This window comes from Doryrhamphus excisus, chromosome 1 (assembly GCF_030265055.1).
Source record: "Doryrhamphus excisus isolate RoL2022-K1 chromosome 1, RoL_Dexc_1.0, whole genome shotgun sequence".
Classification (NCBI taxonomy): Eukaryota; Metazoa; Chordata; class Actinopteri; order Syngnathiformes; family Syngnathidae; genus Doryrhamphus; species Doryrhamphus excisus.
Window position 1 is genome coordinate 15,944,017 of NC_080466.1, and position 23,129 is coordinate 15,967,145.

A 23,129-nucleotide genomic window follows, 5' to 3' on the forward strand; every position below is an offset into this window, starting at 1 on the left:
GTATCCATGTTTTGTGTGTTTATAGCAGTACAGTTGTCGCTTGTTTATTACAATTAACTGGGTCAGCAAAGTAGAATTCAAGATTAATAAATGTAATAGTTTTGCACTCAATCAATAGCCACGTATACATGGACCCAAATATTCCAATTCCATTCAGGTTATTTGCTCAAACGGAAAGAATGTAACCTTTGTATACACCTCATTCCCAAAGAAAAGTGCCAATCCGAATGAATATATAATCGGATTCCCAGGGGTGGAATATTCCTTTCCCCAATCCGATTGAGGTATCGGATTGGAAAGTTGTCAGGGTGCGTTTTTCTTTGTGGTGTTTTTCTTCTTCTGTTGTTTATTGGCGGTTGGCAAGCAGCTTTCGTGTGCATTAGCGCCATCTGTGGAACAGAATCTAAACCCTTCTATACGCCATTCACAAGTCCACTTTTATTAAAAAAGAAAATACATATCTATATAAAACATGTGCCGAGCTTAATTAAAAAATATTAGCAAGATTGAACTTTATCTTTTCCTGTTCCCGGGTGCGTTCTTTCAGCGAATGCTGAGATATGACGTAACACGCAGCTCCAGACATTCTTCGATTTAAAAAAATGGAGGCGAGCAACTGGCACCGGACTGCTGCAGAAAGTTTGTTTTTGATTCAAACTAAATTTCAAGACCGGAACGAAGGAAAAACTGGCAATACGGAGTTATTCCGACAAGTGAAAGAAAAACTGGAGGAAGTCGGTATCACGTGATGTTGGTGTTTACGTTTTACTGCGCATGCCCCATTGACTATTCTGGTTGATTATAGCGCCGCATGTAGACACGCCATTGGAATATTCCTTTCCATGTTACCATTGCTTTCGGAAAGGTCATTCGGAAAGATTCCATTCGGAAAGAGAAAAACTCCTCATGTAAACGTGGATATCGATGAGCTGAAAAACCACCTCCCACCCGAAACCACCTCCCACCCCCAAACAACTGCGGACCTCCTGGTACCCTTTTGACCTAATAAACGCTCAACGCTATGCTAACCGACTTCTCTTGGGGGTTTATGAGGGATGCTGGTTCTTTTTGAGCTCTAATTCCATTCATTCACCATCTTTGAAAACAAATGATTAATGTGATTGACAATGAATGGGTGTTTGGAAGTTGTATACAGTGGAATAACCTTTTTTTTTGATGTTATCACTTGAGTTGAAGTGTATGTGTGTAATGAATGCTAGCTCATGTGGCGGTGTGATTGTACTGTAATGCCCCCGCATGTGGTCAAGGAGAGACAGTCGCCGATGCACTTTCAATCGCTTTGTTAACAGGCGGAAACACAACCCACAGTCATCACATTCACCCGAGAGCTGCAATCGGACACAATATACACACACACACACAACGCAAACCTGAGCTCACATAGCCAGCTTCCATGTTGGTTTGCCAACGCTAAGAGTCACAGACATTACAGTACGGTTTGTAGTAGGGGTGTGTATTGGCAAGAATCTGGCGATACGATATGTATCACGATACCATATATCACAATACTGTTAACAAGGCAATATTTTTTTGTTTTTCTTGTAGTGAAAGATTATTTCCCAGAAAAACTGAATTACACCAGCAATATGCACTTACTAAACACATTTAAACACACTAAATCAGTCATGATGTGCTGTATATAATCACTATATTGACACTTACTATTGTACCCATTATGTCATTGGATGCTCATATCACCTCGTACTTTGGTACGAGGTGCATTATTAAAAAAAACAAACAAACAAACCTTAAACTATATTATGGAAAGCAGGAAGTGAACAAATGTAACAGTTACTGATTGTAAAAGTACCAGATGGAGGGGTAGGATTTAATAAGCTTTGCTTCTTCCTACTCCTTTTGGACATGTGGAACTGTGAACTGATTATGGGATGCATTCAATTGTAATCTGATGCATGTTCAAATGAAACAAAACCATTACCATTTTTATTCCATTAGAACAGTATGTTATATTGTATCACAAACTTTCCTCTGTAAAAACTTTGGATAAATAAAGCTTTAACATCCAGCTTTAAATTTACAAAAAAAAACCCATAAAAAAACGAAGATCCTGCTCAAATGTTCAAATTCTATTAGCTGAGAAAAAATGCAGAGTATACAGTCCCTGACTTATCCACCATCAGAACCGTATTTTTGTGGAACAAAGTAACTAACATCAGTAAAAAGTCATTTTAGGATGCTTGAAATAACCATTATTTAACAAAATAGTGATATCAATTTGAAAAACAAAATACCTGCAATATCACAGTACTACTTTTGTAGTATACAAACGGAACTTGGCATTGCTTGCTAGCAGCAGGTCCTCATGGTGTCTCGCTAAGTGGAATCGCAGGTTTGTCGTATTTCCCCAATACTTTATTCGGACACAAATTTTACAAACGGCATGGGTTTTGTCAATTTCTGCACACCCTACTTTGTGTAGAAATCCAAAATGTGTCCACACTTCAGCCTTGTACGCCGCAGGGGCCGCTGTAATTCACTCATTTGATTGGCTGATTTCACATTTACAATTTGGATCATGGAAAGAACGGCAAGAAGTACAGTGAACCAAGATCTGGACTTGTTCTGCTTTTTCATTTCACTTTATACTAACGTTCTGTTGCTGAAAACAATAACTTTTTCTACCTTTTCTTGACATTAATATATATGGGTCAAAATTCACCCCAACACCATAGATGTTTCTTTAGTGATTAATACTAAAACGAGAAAATAAATAAAACTAATTGATTTAAGTGATATGTTCTATAGCTCTCAGTAATACCCAGGTAACAAAATAACCTTCAATTTATGAATATGATTCTTTTGACGTTCATTTTACCATTTTTGGAAATTGAATTTGAGGGGTATAGTGACAAAAAAGACCTACATGCCCACACCAAAAGTATGAAAACCAATATTTTCATTAAATGAGGAAGCCTAAGAAGGTAACCAAGACATGAGAAGCAAATTTGATGGTTATTGTTTTTAGTGTATTTTATAGCTGATTTAATACATGGGTCAAAACCGACCCGGTAACATAAGAGATGATACCAGATGATACCAACGCAAGAGGAAGTGACCACACTAGGATGCCATGATCTTTACGTAGATGATACAGCCATCCCATAACTACCAAACACAGGTCTAAATGCAAAATTATTCAGTACCTATAACTCTTCAAAATATGTACGGTAGTAGTTTTGTCACTCGGTGTACTAGTACTGCAAGGCTTTTGTGTTTTTTTTATACTTCAATTTACATACAGGAAAGGGGCGATAGAAGCACTTATATTCAAAAGCCGTCCTCTGGGTCGTTCTTCCTCTGCAGAGAACAACAAAGATGCCCACTTCCAGAAGGTGAAGGTAAAAGCAGAACCCATGGAGGTGGACCCGGCCCCCGCAGAGCTCACTCCGCCTGCTTCTCACCTGCTGGCCTTCAGCACTTTAGGGGCGAGCGAGAAGACCGAGCCCATACCAGAGCCTCTAGCCCGCCCCCAGAAAGACCTCTTCTCCCAGGACATCTCGGTCAAAATGGCCTCCGAACTCCTCTTCAAATTGTCAGGTATGTTCCTGCCAGGCACGACACCTACCCCTCCGTTAAAAAAAAACAAAACACGCCAACACACACGGATGCTTTGCCTTTTTTTTTTTTCCAGTTTTTTTCCCTGCTGCTATGCAAGCGATACTTCAAAAAAAAAAAAACCTCCGCGCTTCCATTTCCATCCTCTGGTGGCGCCGTAGTAAAGTCAAGGACATGTGACTTGTAATAACATCCTGCCTCTTTTCGTGACATTGACGCGGACACACCACCATTTTTTTTTTTTTGTGTTTCTACATTAAGACGCAGCCTTTGCGTGTGTCCGTGACACCCCCACCCGCCCACCCCAAAAAGAAAGACGCAGGTGTGTGGTCAAGCTTATCGGGGGTGGGTGGGGTGGGGCGGCTCGCTCGCTTGTCGCTAAAGTGTCTCTTAAAATTCACACATGGCTAGCTTTAGCACATAGCTTTTGCATGCGCACCTTTACACACTCGCAAACGCCCCCGTGGGGAGCGGTGTCTGTACAAATGCCCCCACCATCCACCCTCCCACCCACCCACCCTCCGTCGTTCTGTCTCCCTTGACTCGTTTTCAGACATGCCAGCTCAAGCACACTTGGCTGCACACGCTCACCCCCCCACCCCTCCAACCGCCGCACACCCCTTCTCATCTTCCTCCCTTTACATTTCTCCGTGCGGCATCACCATGGCAACGTGGAAAGAGACCTCTGTCCTTGCCGAGCGGTGTGACAGAGTGGGGGTATTTGGTGTGGAAAGGAGGGGGGTCAGTTATAGTAGAGGTGTAAAAGCATAGTAGGGGGGGTACGCAGGATGCCCACTAAGGGAAAGAGAGAGGCCAGGGCATCAGTGGCAACTGAACTGCCCCTCCCCCCCTTCTTCCACAATAAAGGAGTGTGTGGGGGGGGGGGGGGGTGGGGGGGGCTGCAACAGAGCGGGCGGCTGTCACACAATGAGCAATCAATATGAATTACCCAGAGCAGTAAGACCTCAGAGACGCATCAGTAGCAAGGTCGCGGTGAACGCAGCAAGAGAGAGAGAATGCTCGCTGGCTTTCAAATTTCTCTTCCATCTCCTTGAAACTCGCACATCGCACTTCTTTTTTTGTCTTCACTCGCACTTGAAAGTGGTGTTTTAATTAATACATACAAACCTGTTATTATCCCGATAAATGTGAATCGGGCAAGGCAAGAGGTTGTTTGGTTCATTGCTCGCTAGTTAGCCGGATTGCACAAAGTGGTGCACGGGAAAAAGAAAGAGTACTTTTTACTTTTTACTGACTTAGTCACCGTTGGAGTGACAATTCTGCTGAATTGTAACCTTTAGGGACCGATATGGTTTTTTTGCCGTTTTTTTTCCATACCCTTAGCCGATGGCCGATTTTGCTTGGGCCGATATTTGTGGCCGATACTGCTTTTGCTGCCTCAATTGACATGAAAAAATGACAATAATAACAAATATTACAGGTCTCAAGTTTAAACAAATATTTATTGAAATGTAAACACTGAACACAGTAGGATTCAGCTTTCTTAAACACACATTCGGCGGAAAAATACATCGGTGAACCCACATGCGTATCAGCCGATACCGATTCAAGTAAAGAACGCAAATATCGGCCCGATATATTGGCCGATTCTTAATTGTAACCTTACCTTCCATGGATCAGTAATAGCCGATGTGTCTGTAAATCATGCAGCGGAAAAATACATCGACGAACCCACGTGCGTATCAGCCGATACCGATTGAAGTAAAGAACGCAAATATCGGCCCGATATATCGGCTGGCCGATGTATCGGTCGATCCCTAATTGTAACCTTACCTTCCATGGAGCAGTAATAGCCGATGTGTCTGTAAAACAAGCGGCGAAAAAATACATCACCGAATCCATGCGTGTATCGGCCGATACCGATTCAAGTAAAGAACGCAAATATCGGCCCTATATATCGGCTGGCCGATGTGTCGGTCGATCATTAATTGTAACCTTACCTTCCATGGATCAGTAATAGCCGATGTGTCTGTAAATCATACGTCGGAAAAAATACATCGGCGAACCCACGCGCGTATCGGCCGATACTGATTCAAGTAAAGAACGCAAATATCGGCCCGATATATCGGCCGATCCTTAATTGTAACCTTACCTTCCATGGATCAGTAATAGCCGATGTGTCTGTAAATCATACGTCGGAAAAATACATTGGCGAACCCACACGCGTATCGGTGGATACCGATTCAAGTAAAGAACGCAAATATCGGCCGATCCTTAATTGTAACCTTACCTTCCATGGACCAGTAATAGCCGATGTTTGTTGAACAGTTATGGTACGTAACACTTTGTACGTAAATAATCTCTACTTAATTGGATTCAACGATGAAGAATTCTGTCAAATTAGCAACTGTGGAGTTGCTAATTGTTTGTAATCATGCTTCAATCAACAACGTGAGGCAAAATTGAGTGTACCGTGGATTCCGTCTTCAGTAGTTGGCTGTCTAACGCCAGGCTCACACCGGATCCTGATCAATCCGTGATGCAACTCTGGTACAGCCGCCGGAAGCGTTGACATCCCCGTTCACATTAGCTCCACGCGATCGTACAGCACAACAGAAAGAATACGTTTGAGGTTTCTTTTTTTCAGACGCCACAAACTGCGGATCACTCTGTGGTCAAGCTCGCCGCAGCATCTATCCGAGACGAACACTGGTTGCTTGGATTTTAGTTTTTACGCCAAAGCTGTGTTTTTACCAATCAGAACGGTTTGGTTCTGTTCTGTACCGAATGTATTGGATTATTATAATTTATGCCGTTGTATTTAATGATATCGTTAAAAGTGCATCTGCGGTCTGGGCTAAACTTCCAGCCCACAGGTCAGCAACCCCACTAGAGAGACTCCCATCACTCCAGATGGCCAACGTTCCCCCGCTGCCAGGCTAAGCTGAAAATAATGCAACAATCTGGCTCTCACTGTATAGTTCCATGTGTTCTTTGATGGTATATATGTGTGTAAAGAACTTGTCGCCAGCATTTCCTGACCGATGGAAACTGGCTGTAAAAGTTCCAGATGAGAATGAATGATGGTTGTTTTTGTTTTCCAGAAAAAGTCAGCAAAGCCAACAACCATAAAGACAGTAACATGGTGGGAATTAGCAGGTGAGTCTATGACAGCAACAATGGCGGAGTTTCAGAATGGCTGACACATTAGCCACGTTTACATGGACCCAAATATTCCAATTCCATTCGGGTTATTTGCTCAAACGGAAAGAATGTAACCTTTGTATACACCTCATTCCCAAAGAAAAGTGCCAATCCGAATGAATATATAATCGGATTCCCAGGGGTGGAATATTCCTTTCCCCAATCCGATTGAGGTATCTTGTACCCCCTCAATCGGAAAGTTGTCAGACTGCGTTCTTTTTCGTGGTGTTTTTCTTCTTCTGTTGTTTATTGGCGGTTGGCAAGCAGCTTTCGTGTGCATTAGCGCCATCTGTGGAACAGAATCTAAACCCTTCTATACGCCATTCACAAGTCCAGTTTTATTAAAAACGAAAATACATATCTATATAAAACATGTGCCGAGCTTAATTATAAAATATTAGCAAGATTAAACTTTATCTTTTCCTGTTCCCGGGTGCGTTCTTTCAGCGAATGCTGAGATATGACGTAACACGCAGCTACAGACGTTCTTCGATTAAAAAAAATGGAGGCGAGCAATTGGCACTGGACTGCTATTGAAAGTTTGTTTTTGATCCAAACTAAATTTCAAGAGCGGAACGAACGGAAAACTGGCAATACTGAGTTTTTCCAACAAGTGAAAGAAAAACTGGAGGAAGTCGGTATCACGTGATGTTGGTGTTTACGTTTTACTGCGCATGCCCCATTGACTATTCTGGTTGATTATAGCGGCGCATGTAGACACGCGATTGGAATATTCCTTTCCATGTATACCATTGCTTTCGGAAAGGTCATTCAGAAAGATTCCATTCGGAAAGAGAAAAACTCCTCATGTAAACATGGCTAATGATGCTACATTCGCTGTAAATGTGACTCTGGTTTTCTCCACGTTTCAGTCCGTTCTTGGATGCGTTCTTTAGACAATCACCGTTCAACCTTTGTAACCTTTGTATACACCTCATTCTGAAAGAAAAGTGCCAATTCGAATGAACATATAATGGGATTCACAGGGGTGGAATATTCCTTTCCCCAATCCGATTGAGGTATCTTGTATCCGCTCAATCGGAAAGTTGTTAGGGTGCGTTCTTCTTCGACGTAACACGCAGCTCCACACGTTCTTCGATTTAAAAAAAATGGAGGCGAGCAATCGGCACTGGACTGCTGCGGAAAGTTTGTTTTTGATTGAAACTAAATTTCAAGACTGGACGAAGGAAAAACTGGCAATACGGAGTTATTCCGACAAGTGAAAGAAAAACTGGAGGAAGTCGGTATCACGTGATGTTGGTGTTTACGTTTTACATGCCCCATTGACTATTCTGGTTACTGGTTATGATTATAGCGGTGCATGTATACACGCGATTGGAATATTTCTTTCCATGTATACCATTGCTTTCGGAAAGGTCATTCGGAAAGATTCCATTCGGAAAGAGAAAAACTCATGTAAACGTGGCTAATGATGCTACATTTGCTGTAAATGCGACTCTGGTTTTCTCCACGTTTCAGTCCGTTCTTGGATGAGTGCTTTAGACAATCACCCTTCAACTCGCGCTCCAAAAGCTCTTCCCCCGCAGAGGCCAGCTCCTCCACCAGGGCAGCTTTCCACGGTAAGTTTTTTTTTTTGTTTTATTTAGCTTCATACTTTTTTCCACAAAAGGCGCACACATCTCAATTAACCACCTTCAACCTTCAGTCCAGTTGTACCTCATCTCCCTGCTTGTATCTCCGGTGCTGGCCGCTGGCGCTGTGCCCCCTTGCCCAGGGCATCATCCCCTCCGTCTCCTTTCTCACAACCCGCCATCCTCTGGCGTTTCGCTCCCGTGGCAGCGAACGAGCGATGGGGAAGGTTAATTAGCCTGTGCCAGCTTTACCTGTCCCTCTGCCAGTTAATGGAAATCTGATTGGCTCCTGGGTGTCAAAGAGTGTCCTGAAAGTTAATTCGCCAGTCCACCCCCCCGCCCCCTCACCACTGTTCCCTTGTGTGCCTTTCAACCTCTGCTTGCTCCCTTTAACTCTGCACTTCTCTTTTTGACTCGTTATCTCTTCTTCTTCTTTGTGTTAGTCAAGCTCTTCCTCATTTGGTGCCTTTTTACTCTTAGACTTTTTTATTTAAAAAGACAGACTATATCTGATCTTGATTTATTGTTATTCCTGACAACTGCTGTAGCAAAAGAGTTGGGCTGGAAACATTGCAGTCTGTTGCCTGGTCGACTAGGAATCCTTAATTCAACAGGAATTGAACAGGAAGAACTGTAGGAACGCATTGTCAACCAAAATCAGTACAGGGCTCGACAATAACGATGTACCGATGGCACGGGACAAGTTAAAACTAAATTCGGGCAAGTAAATCCAATCACTGATATTCCCGTCGGGGAAGTGCACTTTGGCATGCCATACTGTTAAGAGTTTTTTTTTAAAGCGGTTCTTGTTGGGTGTTGGTAAAACACGGACTGCGTAATTCCGGTGGTAATTTGCAAAGCAATCCTTGCAAATCTTGAAATGGACCAATCAGAATCGTTTATTTAGTCCACAGTCCGCGTTTTACCCACACCGGTTCTTGTTCGCGATCAACCAATCAGCGATCGTTTGACTAGGAAAACATCTATCATGGCGTCCCTGCCAACATCGTCTAATTCTTCAACAACTTCTGAAGGAAAACATCAAAAAAGTGATGAAACGGTGCCCCCTAAACAAGTATTTTATTAGCGGAATCAAATCAAATGATGGCACAGGTGAGTGAATCACATTGCTGTGACAATTTGAAGTGGTCACAATGAAACACCGCCGATTAGATCCGATACCAATAAGTGATGATTTTTGCACAAGCTCCAAAATCTAGCGCTTCCATTTCTCTGTGTAATTTTTCTCACCTTTGCTTCACAAATTCTTTGTTTGACCATTGAGCATTTTTTTTTTCTGGATTAAAAACACTTTACTAGTACACAAATGTGTCTATTCAATAAAGTTTCATTGTGGTGCACAACTTATAAATATCACTGTTTACTACGACTACGATGTGTAAGGTAGATAGATAGATAGACTTCCTTTATTGTCATTGCACAAAATTTAAAAAATTATTTGGCATTCAGCAGTCTGATGGCCAGGGGGAAGTAGCTGTCTCTGAGGTAGTATGGCAAGCCATGTTAACATACATTCCTCTAAATACAATGCGTCAGTAGTACTATTATCTGATAAATTATCAGCATATGCTAATTATATTAAACACTGATAAATGATAATTAATTTAATATCAGCCTGAACGTTTACCCAATAACTTGTGTTGTCATTTATTATTTAATAAGCACATTGAATGTACTCAGGGCTCTACATTAAAAACAAAAATGACTTGCCCATGGGGAATCCTTAAGGGGAGAACTACTTGCCCGAACTTGCCCCATGTAAAATGAAAAGACCGCCATAATGATATCATCTCATTTTTGTGGCATCACATGAGAATCTCAAATAAAGATGAAATGATTATCATTTCTTGTGGTTGTTTTCCTACATAGATCATATTGTTGCGTGGAAATCTGGATTGTCAAGAGACTTCTAGGCACTTTGCCTTGATAAATAAAAGTACATTACATTTTTAATCCAGAAAAAAATGGTCAAACAATAATTTGTGAAGCAAAAGGTGAGAAAAATTACACAGAGAAATAGAAGCTCTAAATTTTTGTTGCTTGTGCAAAATCAGCACTTGGTATTGGATCTAATCGGTGGTGTTTCATTGTGACCACTTCAAATTGTCACAGCAATGTGATTCACTCACCTGTGCCATCATTTGATTTGCTGCCGCTAATAAAATACTTGTTTAGGAGGCACTGGTTCATCACTTTTTTGATGTTTTCCTTCAGAAGTTGTTGAAGAATTAGACCATGTTGGCAGGGACGCCATGATGGATGTTTTCGGAGTCAAACCATTGCTGATTGGTTGATCGCGAACAAGAACAGGTGTGGGTAAAACGCGGACCGCGGTCTAAATAAACGATTCTGATTGGTCCATTTCAAGATTTGCAAGGATCGGTTTGCAAATTACCACCGGAATTACGCAGTCCGTGTTTTACCAACACCCAACAAGAACCGCTTTTAAAAAAACTCTTAACAGTATGGCATGCCAAAGTGCACTTCCCCGACGGGAATATCAGTGATTGGATTTACTTGCCGGAATTTTGTTTTAACTTGCCCCGGGCCATCGGTACATCGTTATTGTCGAGCCCTGGTACTTTTATTTATCAAGGCAAAGTGCCTAGAAGTCTCTTGACAATCCAGATTTCCATGCAACAACATGATCTATGTAGGAAAACAACCACAAGAAATGATAATCATTTCATCTTTATTTGAGATTCTCATGTGATGCCACAAAAATGAGATGATATCATTATGGCGGTCTTTTCATTTTACATGGGGCAAGTTCGGGCAAGTAGTTCTCACCTTAAGGATTCCCCATGGGCAAGTCGTTTTTGTTTTTAATGTCGAGCCCTGTGGTACCATACCCAACCATACCGTGGCAAACGGAACTGAAGTGTACCGCTTGAACTGAGGTTTTTTAAGTTGTCTCCCTAAGTCCTCCCCCTAAGTCAGGGGGGCTTAAACACAATCCTGTATCTCTAGGCTGGTGTCCCTCTTGTTCTTAATGGAACTAATTATACAATTACCCACATGAAGGCCCACACCGCTAACCCTAATTGGCTTAATCAACTTGGTGTTTGTCAGGTCACGGCCCCCCCGAAAGCTCTGACCGGCTTCTTGTCTCCTGACGTGACCGGGGCCGGTGTCTTTGTTCTCACCTGCACAGCTAATGCTTTTATGCGCTTATACCTCTACAGGTGGCACCCAAATAGGGACTTTGGAGGACAGTGGTAGGTTCAGGTTCATAACTGATTATGGGATGCATTCAATTGTAATCCGATGCATGTTCAAATGAAATAAAACCATTACCATATTAGCCACAACACAATAAAACTAGTATGTGGCCCAAAATAAATAAATAAATATAAAAAATAAATACTAAATGAATAAAAAAATACATAATCTAATTTTTAATAAAAAAATACATAATCTAATTTTTAATAAAAAAATAATAAAAGAATGCATCACATAATCAGTTCACAGTTCCACATTTCCAAAAGGAGTAGGAAGAAGCAAAGCTTATTAAATCCTACCCCTCCATCTGCTACTTTTACAATCAGTAACTGTTACATTTGTTCACTTCCTGCTTTCCATAATATAGTTTTAAAGTTTTTTTTGTTTTTTGTTTTTTAATAATGCACCTCGTACCGAAGTATGAGGTGATATGGCCATACAGTGACATAATGGGTACCATAGTAAGTGTCAATATAGTGATATATATAGCACATCATGACTGGTTTAGTGTGTTTAAATGTGTTTAGTGTAATTCAGTTTTTCCAGGAAATAATCTTTAACTACAAGAAAAACAAAACAAATATTGCCTTGTTAACAGTATTGTGATATATCGTATCGTATCGCCAGATTCTTACCAATACACACCCCTACTTCAGATGTAGTATCAGTCGTAACAGAGGCAGGACGCTATCTGTGTGTGAAGGTATTCCACAGTGCATGGACCAGGATTATTGAATAGTCCACGCCGGTGACATCATCACACACCTAATAGTCTGTGTTGCTGTGTGAAAGCACACACACACTTCAACAATACGCCATGTCGCTGGGTTTTATGGAAAAACGACACAAGCAAATAAATGCTGGCTCTGCCTTTTTTGCATGAAAGAGGCTGATTCAGATTTGAGTAGTGTTGATGGCTACAGTATATTACTGCAGGTGGCACAATTGCAATGAACTATGGGTAAGCTGTGTGTGTGTGTGTGTGTGTGTTGCAGATTCTGAAAAGGATGATGGCGAACCAGGAAACGGGATTGCCCAGTGGAGACTAAACGAGCAGCTCTACCCGTGCCCCGTTTGCGGAAAAGTGTTCGGTAGACAACAGACGCTTTCTCGACACCTGTCCCTGCACACAGGTAACTTAAAAAAAACCCCAAAAAAAACACACAAACACAGTGTGAACATTAGCGACTCCTCGTTAGCAAGTGGACATGTTTGTCCACAGAAAGTAAATGAGGTTGACAAGACTAGATTACCCTTCCTTTAAAGAGATTACAACCGTGATTAGTCTCACTGGGAAAACTGCCCGTCTCATTACCTCGTCTGAAGGATGCACCACTCCACACACACACACACACACACAAGAATTTCTGATGAAGCTACCATTTTTTTTCCCCTCCCAAATTGTCACTTCCTGTGTCCTGATCCCAAACCACATCAATTGATCTGCAGCGTCACAGAATGTCCCTTGTGTAGAAGTCCAATTAAAAAACCCTATGGAAAATTAAGGCGTCCTATCTGGGGGGTGTGGTGTGTGGGGGGGGGGGGGGGGGTAGGGATAGCACACAGAATCACAGAGAACACAAATTGAGACTCGTGTAACAAAATGCCCCCGACACAATTGGACATGCTTGCTCACACACACACACACACACACACACACACACACACACACAAACACCATCTGAGAGTGTTGGCTGTGAACAGCTTGGCCACACCACAGAGAGCACAAGCGTGGGGGGCATATGTCACTGTGATGGTCTTTTTGGTTTCCCCAGCGACATAAAGGTTGCATGGCTTCGTGTCCTAGGGGGCAAATGAATGAAGTGTGTGTGTGTGTGTGTGTGTGTGTGTGAGTCCACAAAACCATGATATGATGCTGTGTTTTCATATTTAGCCATAAATGCTGACATAATTGTCTCGGCTTGACTTGATGCCGTGCCTCAATAAACCTTCCTCTTGTGTTAGCTTTCTGATATAATCTTTTATGTTAACGGGTCGGTTTTGACCCATGTATTAAATCAGCTATAAAATACACTAAAAACAATAACCATCAAATTTGCTTCTCCTGTCTTGGTTACCTTTTTAAACTTCCTCATTTAATGAAAATGTTGGTTTTTATACTTTTGTTGTGGGCATGTAGGTCTTTTTTTGTCACTATACCCCTCACATTCAATTTCCAAAAATGGTAAAATGAACCTCAAAAGAATCATATTCATAAATTGAAGCTTATTTTGTTACCTGGGTATTACTGAGAGCTATAGAACATATTTCTTAAATCAATTAGTTTTATTTATTTTCTCATTTTAGTATTAATCACCAAAGAAACATCTATGGTGTTGGGGTGAATTTTGACCCATATATATTAATGTCAAGAAAAGGTAGAAAATGTTATTGTTTTCAGCAACAGAACTTTAGTATAAAGTGAAATGAAAAAGCAGAACAGGTCCAGATCTTGGTTCACTGTACTTCTTGCCGTTCTTTCCATGATCCAAATTGTAAATGTGAAATCAGCCAGTCAAATGAGTGAATTCACCTCACATGTATACTGGAAAAGCGGTCAAAATGAGAATCCCCTGAAGCTTACATGATGAGAAGAGGAGCTGGTTGTCATTGTGTTGGCTAATTGTACACTTATGATTTCAATTGTGGCTCGAAATATTGCTTTACAGTCATATTATTATAACCGGGTCAAAACCGACCCTAATAATACAGTGGTCATAATTTCAATCAGACCATTTTAAAATGTAGTAAAAAAAATGTTTTTGTTTTATTTTGTTGAAATAGTTTCCTGACAACGTGAAAAAGCCTTGATGCAATAAACAAATGTTATGTGATTCTTTTTATGCATTAAAATGTAAAACGGGTCTGTGCCGACCCTAACACAAAAGGAGGGTTAAAAAAAAAACAAAACTTTCCCCAAACACACCTATTTTTTGTCCACTTGTCTTATATTCAGGGATCTACAGATTTATACATGCAAACGCTAACAGGTGGCCTCGAACGCCTACTCCCATATGTGCATCAGAGTTTTTCTTCCTGTCACACACACACACACAGGTTATGATGATCATTAATTTTTCTTTTCTTTTTTTTTTAAGTTTGGGTTTTTCTGCAAACCCTAAAAGGTGGCCTCGAACGCCTACTTCCACATGTGCATCAGAGTTTTTCTTCCTGTCACACACACACAGGTTATGATGATCATTTAAAATAATGCTGATTCAATTAAGCAGAATCATGAAACAAAAAGTAGCTAATAATATGCTCAATAATTTATTTTTTATTTTTTTAAAGGTTGGGTTTTCCTGCAAACCCTAACAGGTGGCCTCGAACGCCTACTCCCACATGTGCATCAGAGCCTTTCTTCCTGTCACACACACAAAGTTATGATGATAATTTCAAAATATTTGTTTTTTTCTAAAGGTTGGGTTTTTCTGCAAACCCTAACAGGTGGCCTCGAACGCCTACTCCCATATGTGCATCAGAGCTTTTCTTCCTGTCACACACACACACACGGGTTATGATGATAATTTCTAAAATTATATATTTTTTTTTAAGGTTGGGTTTTTCTGCAAACCCTAACAGGTGGCCTCGAACGCGTACTCCCATATGTGCATCAGAGCTTTTCTTCCTGTCACACACACACGGGTTATGATGATCATTTGATGATCAAATAATGGTGATTCAATGAAGCAGAATCGAATCATGAAACAAAAAGCAGCTAAAAATATGCTCAATAATTTTTTTTTTTTTTTTTTAAAAGGTTGGGTTTTTCTTCCCAAAAATGTGTCTTGACAAAATGGTGGTCTTTTAATCAGGGTCAATACGGTAAAATTACATTTCATCTGGCTCATCTCGAGGGTGACGGACATTGGAAGTAACGCTGCCTTGTGTGTATGTGCTTTGTTTGTGGCAGAAGAGAGGAAGTACAAGTGTCACTTGTGTCCTTACGCCGCCAAGTGCAGGGCCAACCTCAATCAGCACCTGACCATCCACTCTGTCAAGCTGGTCAACACTGACACCGAGCAGATAGTCAGCGCTGTCACGGCTGCTGACGCCGCAGAGCGCAAAAACTGCGCCTACTACTACAGGTAGTACATTTGGGATCTCATCATTATGCTGAGAATGAATTACCAAGTTTAATTTAGGATTGGTCTGTTTTGTCATGAAATATGTGGACCTCTGATTTGGTCCAATTTAGAATAGATTTATTTTCCTAATAATGTAAACAGAAATAATCTGATCAAGGATCAAGCTATCACCATCATCACTATACAGGCAACTTTTTTTTAGGTAACACTTCAATTCACTTCAATTACCCAGTTTAATTTTGGATTGGTCTGTTTTGTCATGAAATATGTGAGACCTCTGATTTGGTCCAATTTAGAATAGATTTATTTGCCCTAATGTAAACAGAAATAATCTGATCAAGGATCAAGCTATCACCATCATAACTCTACAGGTGACTTTTTTTAAGATAACAATTCAATTCACTTCAATTACCCAATTTAATTTAGGATTGGTGTGTTTTGTCATTAAATATGTCAGACCTCCGATTTGGTCCAATTTAGAATAGATTTATTTTCCCTAATGTAAACAGAAATAATCTGATCAAGGATCAAACTATCACCATCATAACTATACAGGCAACGTTTTTTTAAGATAACACTTCAATTAAATTCACTTCAATTACCCACTTTAATTTAGGATTGGTCTGTTTTGTCATGAATTTGGTCCAATTTCGAACAGATTTATTTTCCTAATAATGTAAACAGAAATAATCTGATCAAGGATCAAGCTATCACCATCATAACGACACAGGCAACTTTTTTTTTTTAGGTAACACTTCAATATGCCTAACTACCGTAAAACGGGGTTATGAGGGACAATTTTTGGGAAAATGTTTTTTTTAACGATTTGTTCAAGAATATATGCTCCTTTGAAAAAAAAAACACAAAGCAGCTTCCTGTTTAACATGAAAAGGCAGAATTACATTTAAAAAACATTTTCCCAAAAATTGTCCCTTATGTCCCACTTTTGCAAGTGTAAAAAGTAGTTAACATGAAGCAAACAACCCCTCAAAGTACGCTGCACTTGTGATAGGTTGTTTACTTTCAAGGGGAGAAAATAAGGAATGATACATTAAATAAATAACTATATAATGGAAAAGAAAAAAAAACCTTATATAAATAATAGGAATAATATTCCTCCTGTTCCAGCATTTTAATTGAGAGTCTGTTCTGGCACCAAACATTTGAGGATGCCATCTGTGTTATTTGGAATTTGAAAAAAAAAAAAAAAAAAAAAAATCTTCCCTGTCTTTTGACTGTAAGGCAATAATAATTTTCTCAATTTTCTCATTTTCAACAGATTTATATGTGGTAAAAATAGATATTTTGAATAAGTACTATACGGGTACGGGTTCGGTATGAGACTGCATCCCCTTACATTATGTGCAACCCAGAGATGCTAGCTTAGTTTAGCATCCAGCTGCTGAACCATCCTTGTCAGGTGGAAGACTTCCTGTTGCCTCCGTGATTCCTACACTTGAATATACCGTCGTTCCGGGCCAAAGCAATAAAGACGTGAAAAGAACATGGAATTCATCTTCACAAGACTAATCTGCATCAACGCCAAGACGCTCCGCTTACCAAATGTGCGCTGGCACGACACGTGTAGCGGCCCCCCCGTCCCCGTCCATCTTCTCATTCTCGCCCGTCTCTCGTCTCTCCGTGCAGCTGCCACGTGTGCGGCTTCCAGACGGAGCTCAACGCCCAGTTTGTGGGCCACATGTCGCTCCATGTGGACAAGGAGCAGTGGATGTTCTCGCTGTGCTGCAGCGTATGCGACTACGTATGCATGGAGGAGGGCGACATGAAGAACCACATAAGCACCGGACACGCAGGTAAACCAGGAACACTTTTTCACACTGGGAGTGGGTGGTGGGCGACGACGTGCACGCTGCAGCCCAGAATAGAGGCGCGGTGTCATCGTTGTTGTACGGGTGACACATCCTCTATTGTTTCACTTCCGACAGATTGGGTTTAATTTTAGATAAGCGAGGGTTAGAAAAGGCTGACTGTCAGCTTCAAAGTCTGCAAGATGCTACTTTCTGTGTGAAGCAAGTTCTTGCTCCAGGGGGGGCGTCTTGCAGAATCATTATGAGCATGTATGTCCATGTCGGAACCAGGACATAAAACTAAGTACACACCTCACAATTTAGAAGCTATTCTCACATGACAATTGTACAGGAAGTAAACCAAACAGCTTTGTTATTGTGGAGTCCACCTCATAGTGGACATGGGTCCTGGGTGTGAATATTTAGTTATGGAGCACTGCCTTAATCCTCTTGGGCATGAAATTCACTCGCACACACTTGCCATCTTGGTGGGAGGTGTGTTTGGGTTCCTTATCATTGCTGGAAAACCCAGTCTTAGATAGACTCCCTTTATTGTCATTGCACAAAAACACAGTAGTGAAATTGCCAACGAAATGTCGTAAAGTCTCTGCTTCACAGCGCAGCTGCTTCACAATTCATGTACGGTACGAACTGCAGTTTGGACACCACCCGTGCAGCATCAGACCATGACATCTGCAAGATGATTATATTGTGTTGCTTCCTATATGGATAGTAGTAATAAATCTAGTAGTAGTAGTAGTAAATCTAGGCTTCCATACAGGCTGTACACAGAGTACTCTAAAGTATATATATATATATATATATATATATATAAATATATATATATATATATATAAAACCACTCGACCTCGGTCATCTTCGCATGTTCTCCCCGTGCATGCGTGGGTTTTCTCCGGGTACTCCGGTTTCCTCCCACATTCCAAAAACATGCTAGGTTAATTAGCGACTCCAAATTGTCCATAGGTATGAATGTGAGTGTGAATGGTTGTTTGTCTATATGTGCCCTGTGATTGGCTGGCCACCAGTTCAGGGTGTACCCCGCCTCTCGCCCGAAGACAGCTAGTATAGGCTCCAGCACCCCTCGTGAGGAAAAGCGGTAAAAAATGAATGAAGGATGTTTTGTTGTTTTGCAAATTTGGAGTGGTCAGACCGGAGCAGGAGGGGATAGAAAAGAAGAAAAAAAGAAAACAGTGCATTTTTAGACAAAATGTCTAAACAACGATGCCACAACGATGCTACTCCGGTTTCCTCCCACATTCCAAAAACATGCTAACTTAATTAGCGACTCCAAATTGTCCATAGGTATGAATGTGAGTGTGAATGGTTGGTTGTCTATATGTGCCCTGTGATTGGCTGGCCACCAGTCCAGGGTGTACCCCGCCTCTCGCCCCAAGACAGCTGGGATAGGCTCCAGCACCCCCGCAACCCTCGTGAGGATAAGCAGTAGAAAATGAATGAAAATATATACACTCTTTCTTTCTTCATTTCTTTTTAATTTATTTCAGACATGCATTAATATAACATTAATGTTTCTCACATATACACTTACAATACAATACACTTACAATATCTATTTATATACTTAAATATATGTACATACATATATATATATATATATATATATATATATATATACATGCAGCATACATATACATACACATATATTTACATACATATATATATACACATATACATACACACACAACAACACCTCATTACTACACGTCTGAAAAGGAGCAGGAAGAAGCAGAGTTTAAACAGAGCTTAAACAGGAAGAAGCAGATCTTAAACCTACTCTTGCTAGCTTGACATTCTCCGATTTTGAATCAACATTTGCAATAAAAGTGAGTGTTAGGTCCAGATTCATACACATACATACACATATATATACATACATATATATATACACACATACATACATACACAATACCTCATTACTACACATCTGAAAAGGAGCAGGAAGAAGCAGAGCTTAAACCTACTCTTGCTAGCTTGACATTCTCCGATTTTGAATCAACATTTGCAATAAAAGTGAGTGTTAGGTCAGCTGCAGAACCCCCGCCCCGGCTCTCTTCAATTAGGAAGCTAACAAGCTAAATGCATAGAAGCATAATATACAGATTGAAACCATAAATATGCCTCACACACTTTTTAAACACTCAAATTGTTCAATAGAAGACATGGATTGGATTCATAATCTAGCCTTTAACTGGGCGTCAAGCTAGCGCTACATCCGCGCTTCCGCCCGTTGCGGATCATATTTTCATCTATTGTGATCCCCAGAAATGTATTTTCGTTCACCCTTTCAATGTCCACAATATATGAAATATGAAAGCCTTTTAGCATCCAGCCATACACCAGTCAATACTTTTTTTTGTACATTTAAAGCTGCTCGTGTGAACTTGTGTTGATCGATGGTCCTGGTTTTTGTTTTGTTTTGTCCAGTTTATTGCTGATGTGTTGCTCTTCCTGCTACAGAAAACACCAGGGGTCTTTCAGGGGCCACAGTGGCCTTGTTTATCTAGGAAGGTTGGCCCTTATGGCGCCTAAGGATGGGAGACCACCAGACTGTTTTGTTTTGGCCACCAACGCTGTTTTAACCCTCCAACCAGTCCTGAGACATGATCTGCCAAACTGGACTGCAAGTGGACCAGACATGTCCGCCACTTGGACACGCCCAGAGTAGCGGCTAGCGGAGCTCAGCAGGTGGCACCAGTTCAAGAAGCTTGACCCCCTCCTGTGGAGTCACAACTCAGTGGGGGTCTTTGTTTATTATGCCCTGGAGATTTTTTTTATCGTATCACAGAAGTCTGACTTGACCGCAAAGAAAGAGTTTAGGGTGACTTTTTTACATTTTTATGTTTGGAGGTCATTGGATTGGAAGTTAAGGATAGAATGGGGGAGGGGGGGCAACCCAGCAAATGTCCAGCTTCAGAGGTGCCATCGGATGTGGCATCAGGGGTGGTATCGGAGGTGCCATCAGGGGTGGCGTCAGAGGTGGCATCAGGGGTGGCGTCAGGGGTGGTTTCGGAGGTGGCATCAGGGGTGGTATCGGAGGTGGCAGCAGGGGTGGTTTCGGGGATGATATCAGGGCTGGCATCAGGGGTGGTATCGGAGGTGGCATCAGGGGTGGTATCGGAGGTGGCATCAGGGGTGGTATCAGAGGTGGTTTCAGGGATGATATCAGGGCTGGCATCAGGGGTGGTATCAGAGGTGGCATCAGGGGTGGTATCAGGTGGCATCAGAGGTGGCATCAGAGGTGGCGTCAGGTGGGTGGCATCAGAGGTGGTTTCGGAGGTGGCGTCAGGGCTGGTATCAGGGGTGGTATCAGAGATTGCATCGGGGTGGTATCAGGGTGGCATCAGGGGTGGTATCAGATTGCATCAGGGTGGTATCAGGGTGGCATCAGGGGTGGTATCAGAGATTGCATCGGGGTGGTATCAGGTGTGGCATCAGGGGTGGTATCAGAGGTGTGCCAATTTTCAAAACAAAAAGGGCTGAAATTCTGAATTGTTCAAGTTCAAGTAGTTCATAGCAGAGTTTTTGTGTGTCTATTATTACATAAATTGTAATCCAATACCAAATTGTACAGTTCTTATATTTTTAGTTTGCCGAAGTAATGTGTAAGTAATGTGTAGTGATTTTGTACAATCCCTTAAAGGTAATACTTTTACTTTTCCAGCTGCTCTTCGGGAAAGAGGCTATTGAATTCCTGACATAGTAGCTTGTCATCATTCCTGCCATTTCCTTTCCTTCTCGCTAGTGAAGGTCCTTTGTTGAGCTGTGCCCTAAGATCTTGCCGCCATCTTAGCTCCTTTGGCCATGACCCGCACACCCACACACACACACACACACACACCTCACTTCCAATTCTCTTTGCTTCCCAGTGAATGACAGACTTGGATCAATAAAAGCACGCTGCTTCTTGATTGGCTGTGCTAGCTAGCAGGGCCATGAATGTGTGTGTACTTCATTCTACTGTTCATGTGTGTATGGCATCCATAGCATCCATGGCATCCATGCTGATATTGAAGCTGCTATTGATATTGAAGGCTCATGGCTGATGTAGCTACCTAACCCCCCCCACACACACACACACACATACATCAGTCACATGTACATCCTTTATCGTCAATCATCCAGGTTGTCGTTACTTGGTTTACTAAAACAAGTTAACAATTGTCCTACAAATTATTGTCGATAATGAATATTATTGGTACTTCCTGTTCAGGCTATAAAATAGAAGGATGCTGCTTTTTTAAGTCCTAATCATGAGAAACAAAACAATAAAGTTGTAATTTTTGAACAGGAAAAATTCCACCTTTGGCCATCTCTGTGTGGAGTTTGCATGTTCTCCCCGTGCATGCGTGGGTTTTCTCTAAATGTCTGAACATCGATGCCACAACGATGCTACCCCGGTTTCCTCCCCCATTCCAAAAACATGCTAGGTTAATTAGCGACTCCAAATTGTCCATAGGTATGAATGTGAGTGTGAATGGTTGTTTGTCTATATGTGCCCTGTGATTGGCTGGCCACCAGTCCAGGGTGTACCCCGCCTCTCGCATAGGGTTGTTATCAGTATACTGTATCGTCTCATTTTGGTGGCTCACATTTTTTTTTGTCCAGGCTTGAACTCCAGGAGTCCCCTGAGCGAGACCAAGAGCACTTCCTCATCCCTCTCGGCTCTCAGTGATTCGCTAAACAGCTCCGAGGGCGGAGACCTCATCGTGCACGGCAGCGAAGAACTCAAAAGCCTCCTCGCTCCGCCCTCGTCGGCCGGCAGCCAGTCCAGCTCCGGGAGCCACTCGGGTTCGGGGACGGAGGACAAGTCCGATAAAGGTAAAGGATTCGAAAACTAAAATGGCGGTCGCTAAATAGTTTGTTCTCCACCACAGGATTCGAGTGCGTCTTCTGCACGTTTGTGTGCAAGACACGCAGCATGTACGAACGCCACCTGCAGATCCACCTCATCACGCGCATGTTCGAGTGCGACGTGTGTCACAAGTTCCTCAAGACGCCCGAGCAGCTGCTGGAGCACAAGAAGTGCCACACCGTCCCCTCCGGAGGGCTCAAGTAAGGAAAGCAAGTACAGACAAGAGGTTCCTAAACTCCGCCCGTCCTCACCCACGCCCCCCCCCCCCTCACCCATCACCACGCTATACACGTACACGACACGCACGCTAGCTTACGGCGTACATTCACTACAATTTGTGTCGATGTGTTTGTTTTAAGCTAAAGTCGAAATCGGGAGCAAAACTTTTCCGACTTTTGGGACCGTTTTCGCTTCCTAAAAACGTCATCTTGCTGTCATGTGTGGGATTTCGGGTGTTCATTTCTGGGCGTGAACAATGGCCGAGTCATCCTCACCCACGCCCCCCCTCACCCATCACCACGCTATACACGTACACGACACGCACGCTAGCTTACGTCGATGTGTTTGTTTTAAGCTAAAGTCGAAATCGGTAGCAAAACTTTTCCGACTTTTGGGACTGTTTTCGCTTCCTAAAAACGTCATCTTGCGGTCATGTGTGGGATTTCGGGTGTTCATTTCTGGGCGTTAACAATGACCGAGCCATCCTCACCCACGACACCTTACCCATCACCACGCTATACAC

General features: G+C 41.9%; 1 protein-coding gene across 4 annotated transcripts in view; it reads left to right on the forward strand.

The window, feature by feature from the left end:
- znf827 (zinc finger protein 827) overlaps positions 1–23,129 on the forward strand; it is an 87,486-nt gene that overhangs the window by 58,928 nt on the left and 5,429 nt on the right. For 2 of the 4 annotated variants that reach the window (XM_058066773.1, XM_058066947.1), the window contains exons 6-13: positions 3,346–3,579; positions 6,663–6,717; positions 8,242–8,342; positions 12,593–12,730; positions 15,511–15,685; positions 17,333–17,499; positions 22,141–22,353; positions 22,410–22,587. In XM_058066773.1, coding sequence (XP_057922756.1) covers positions 3,346–3,579; positions 6,663–6,717; positions 8,242–8,342; positions 12,593–12,730; positions 15,511–15,685; positions 17,333–17,499; positions 22,141–22,353; positions 22,410–22,587 — 1,261 coding nt within the window. Of the gene's footprint in view, positions 1–3,345; positions 3,580–6,662; positions 6,718–8,241; positions 8,343–12,592; positions 12,731–15,510; positions 15,686–17,332; positions 17,500–22,140; positions 22,354–22,409; positions 22,614–23,129 lie in introns of all 4 variants that reach the window. The other 2 variants (XM_058066860.1, XM_058067031.1) reach the window with 2 other exon arrangements.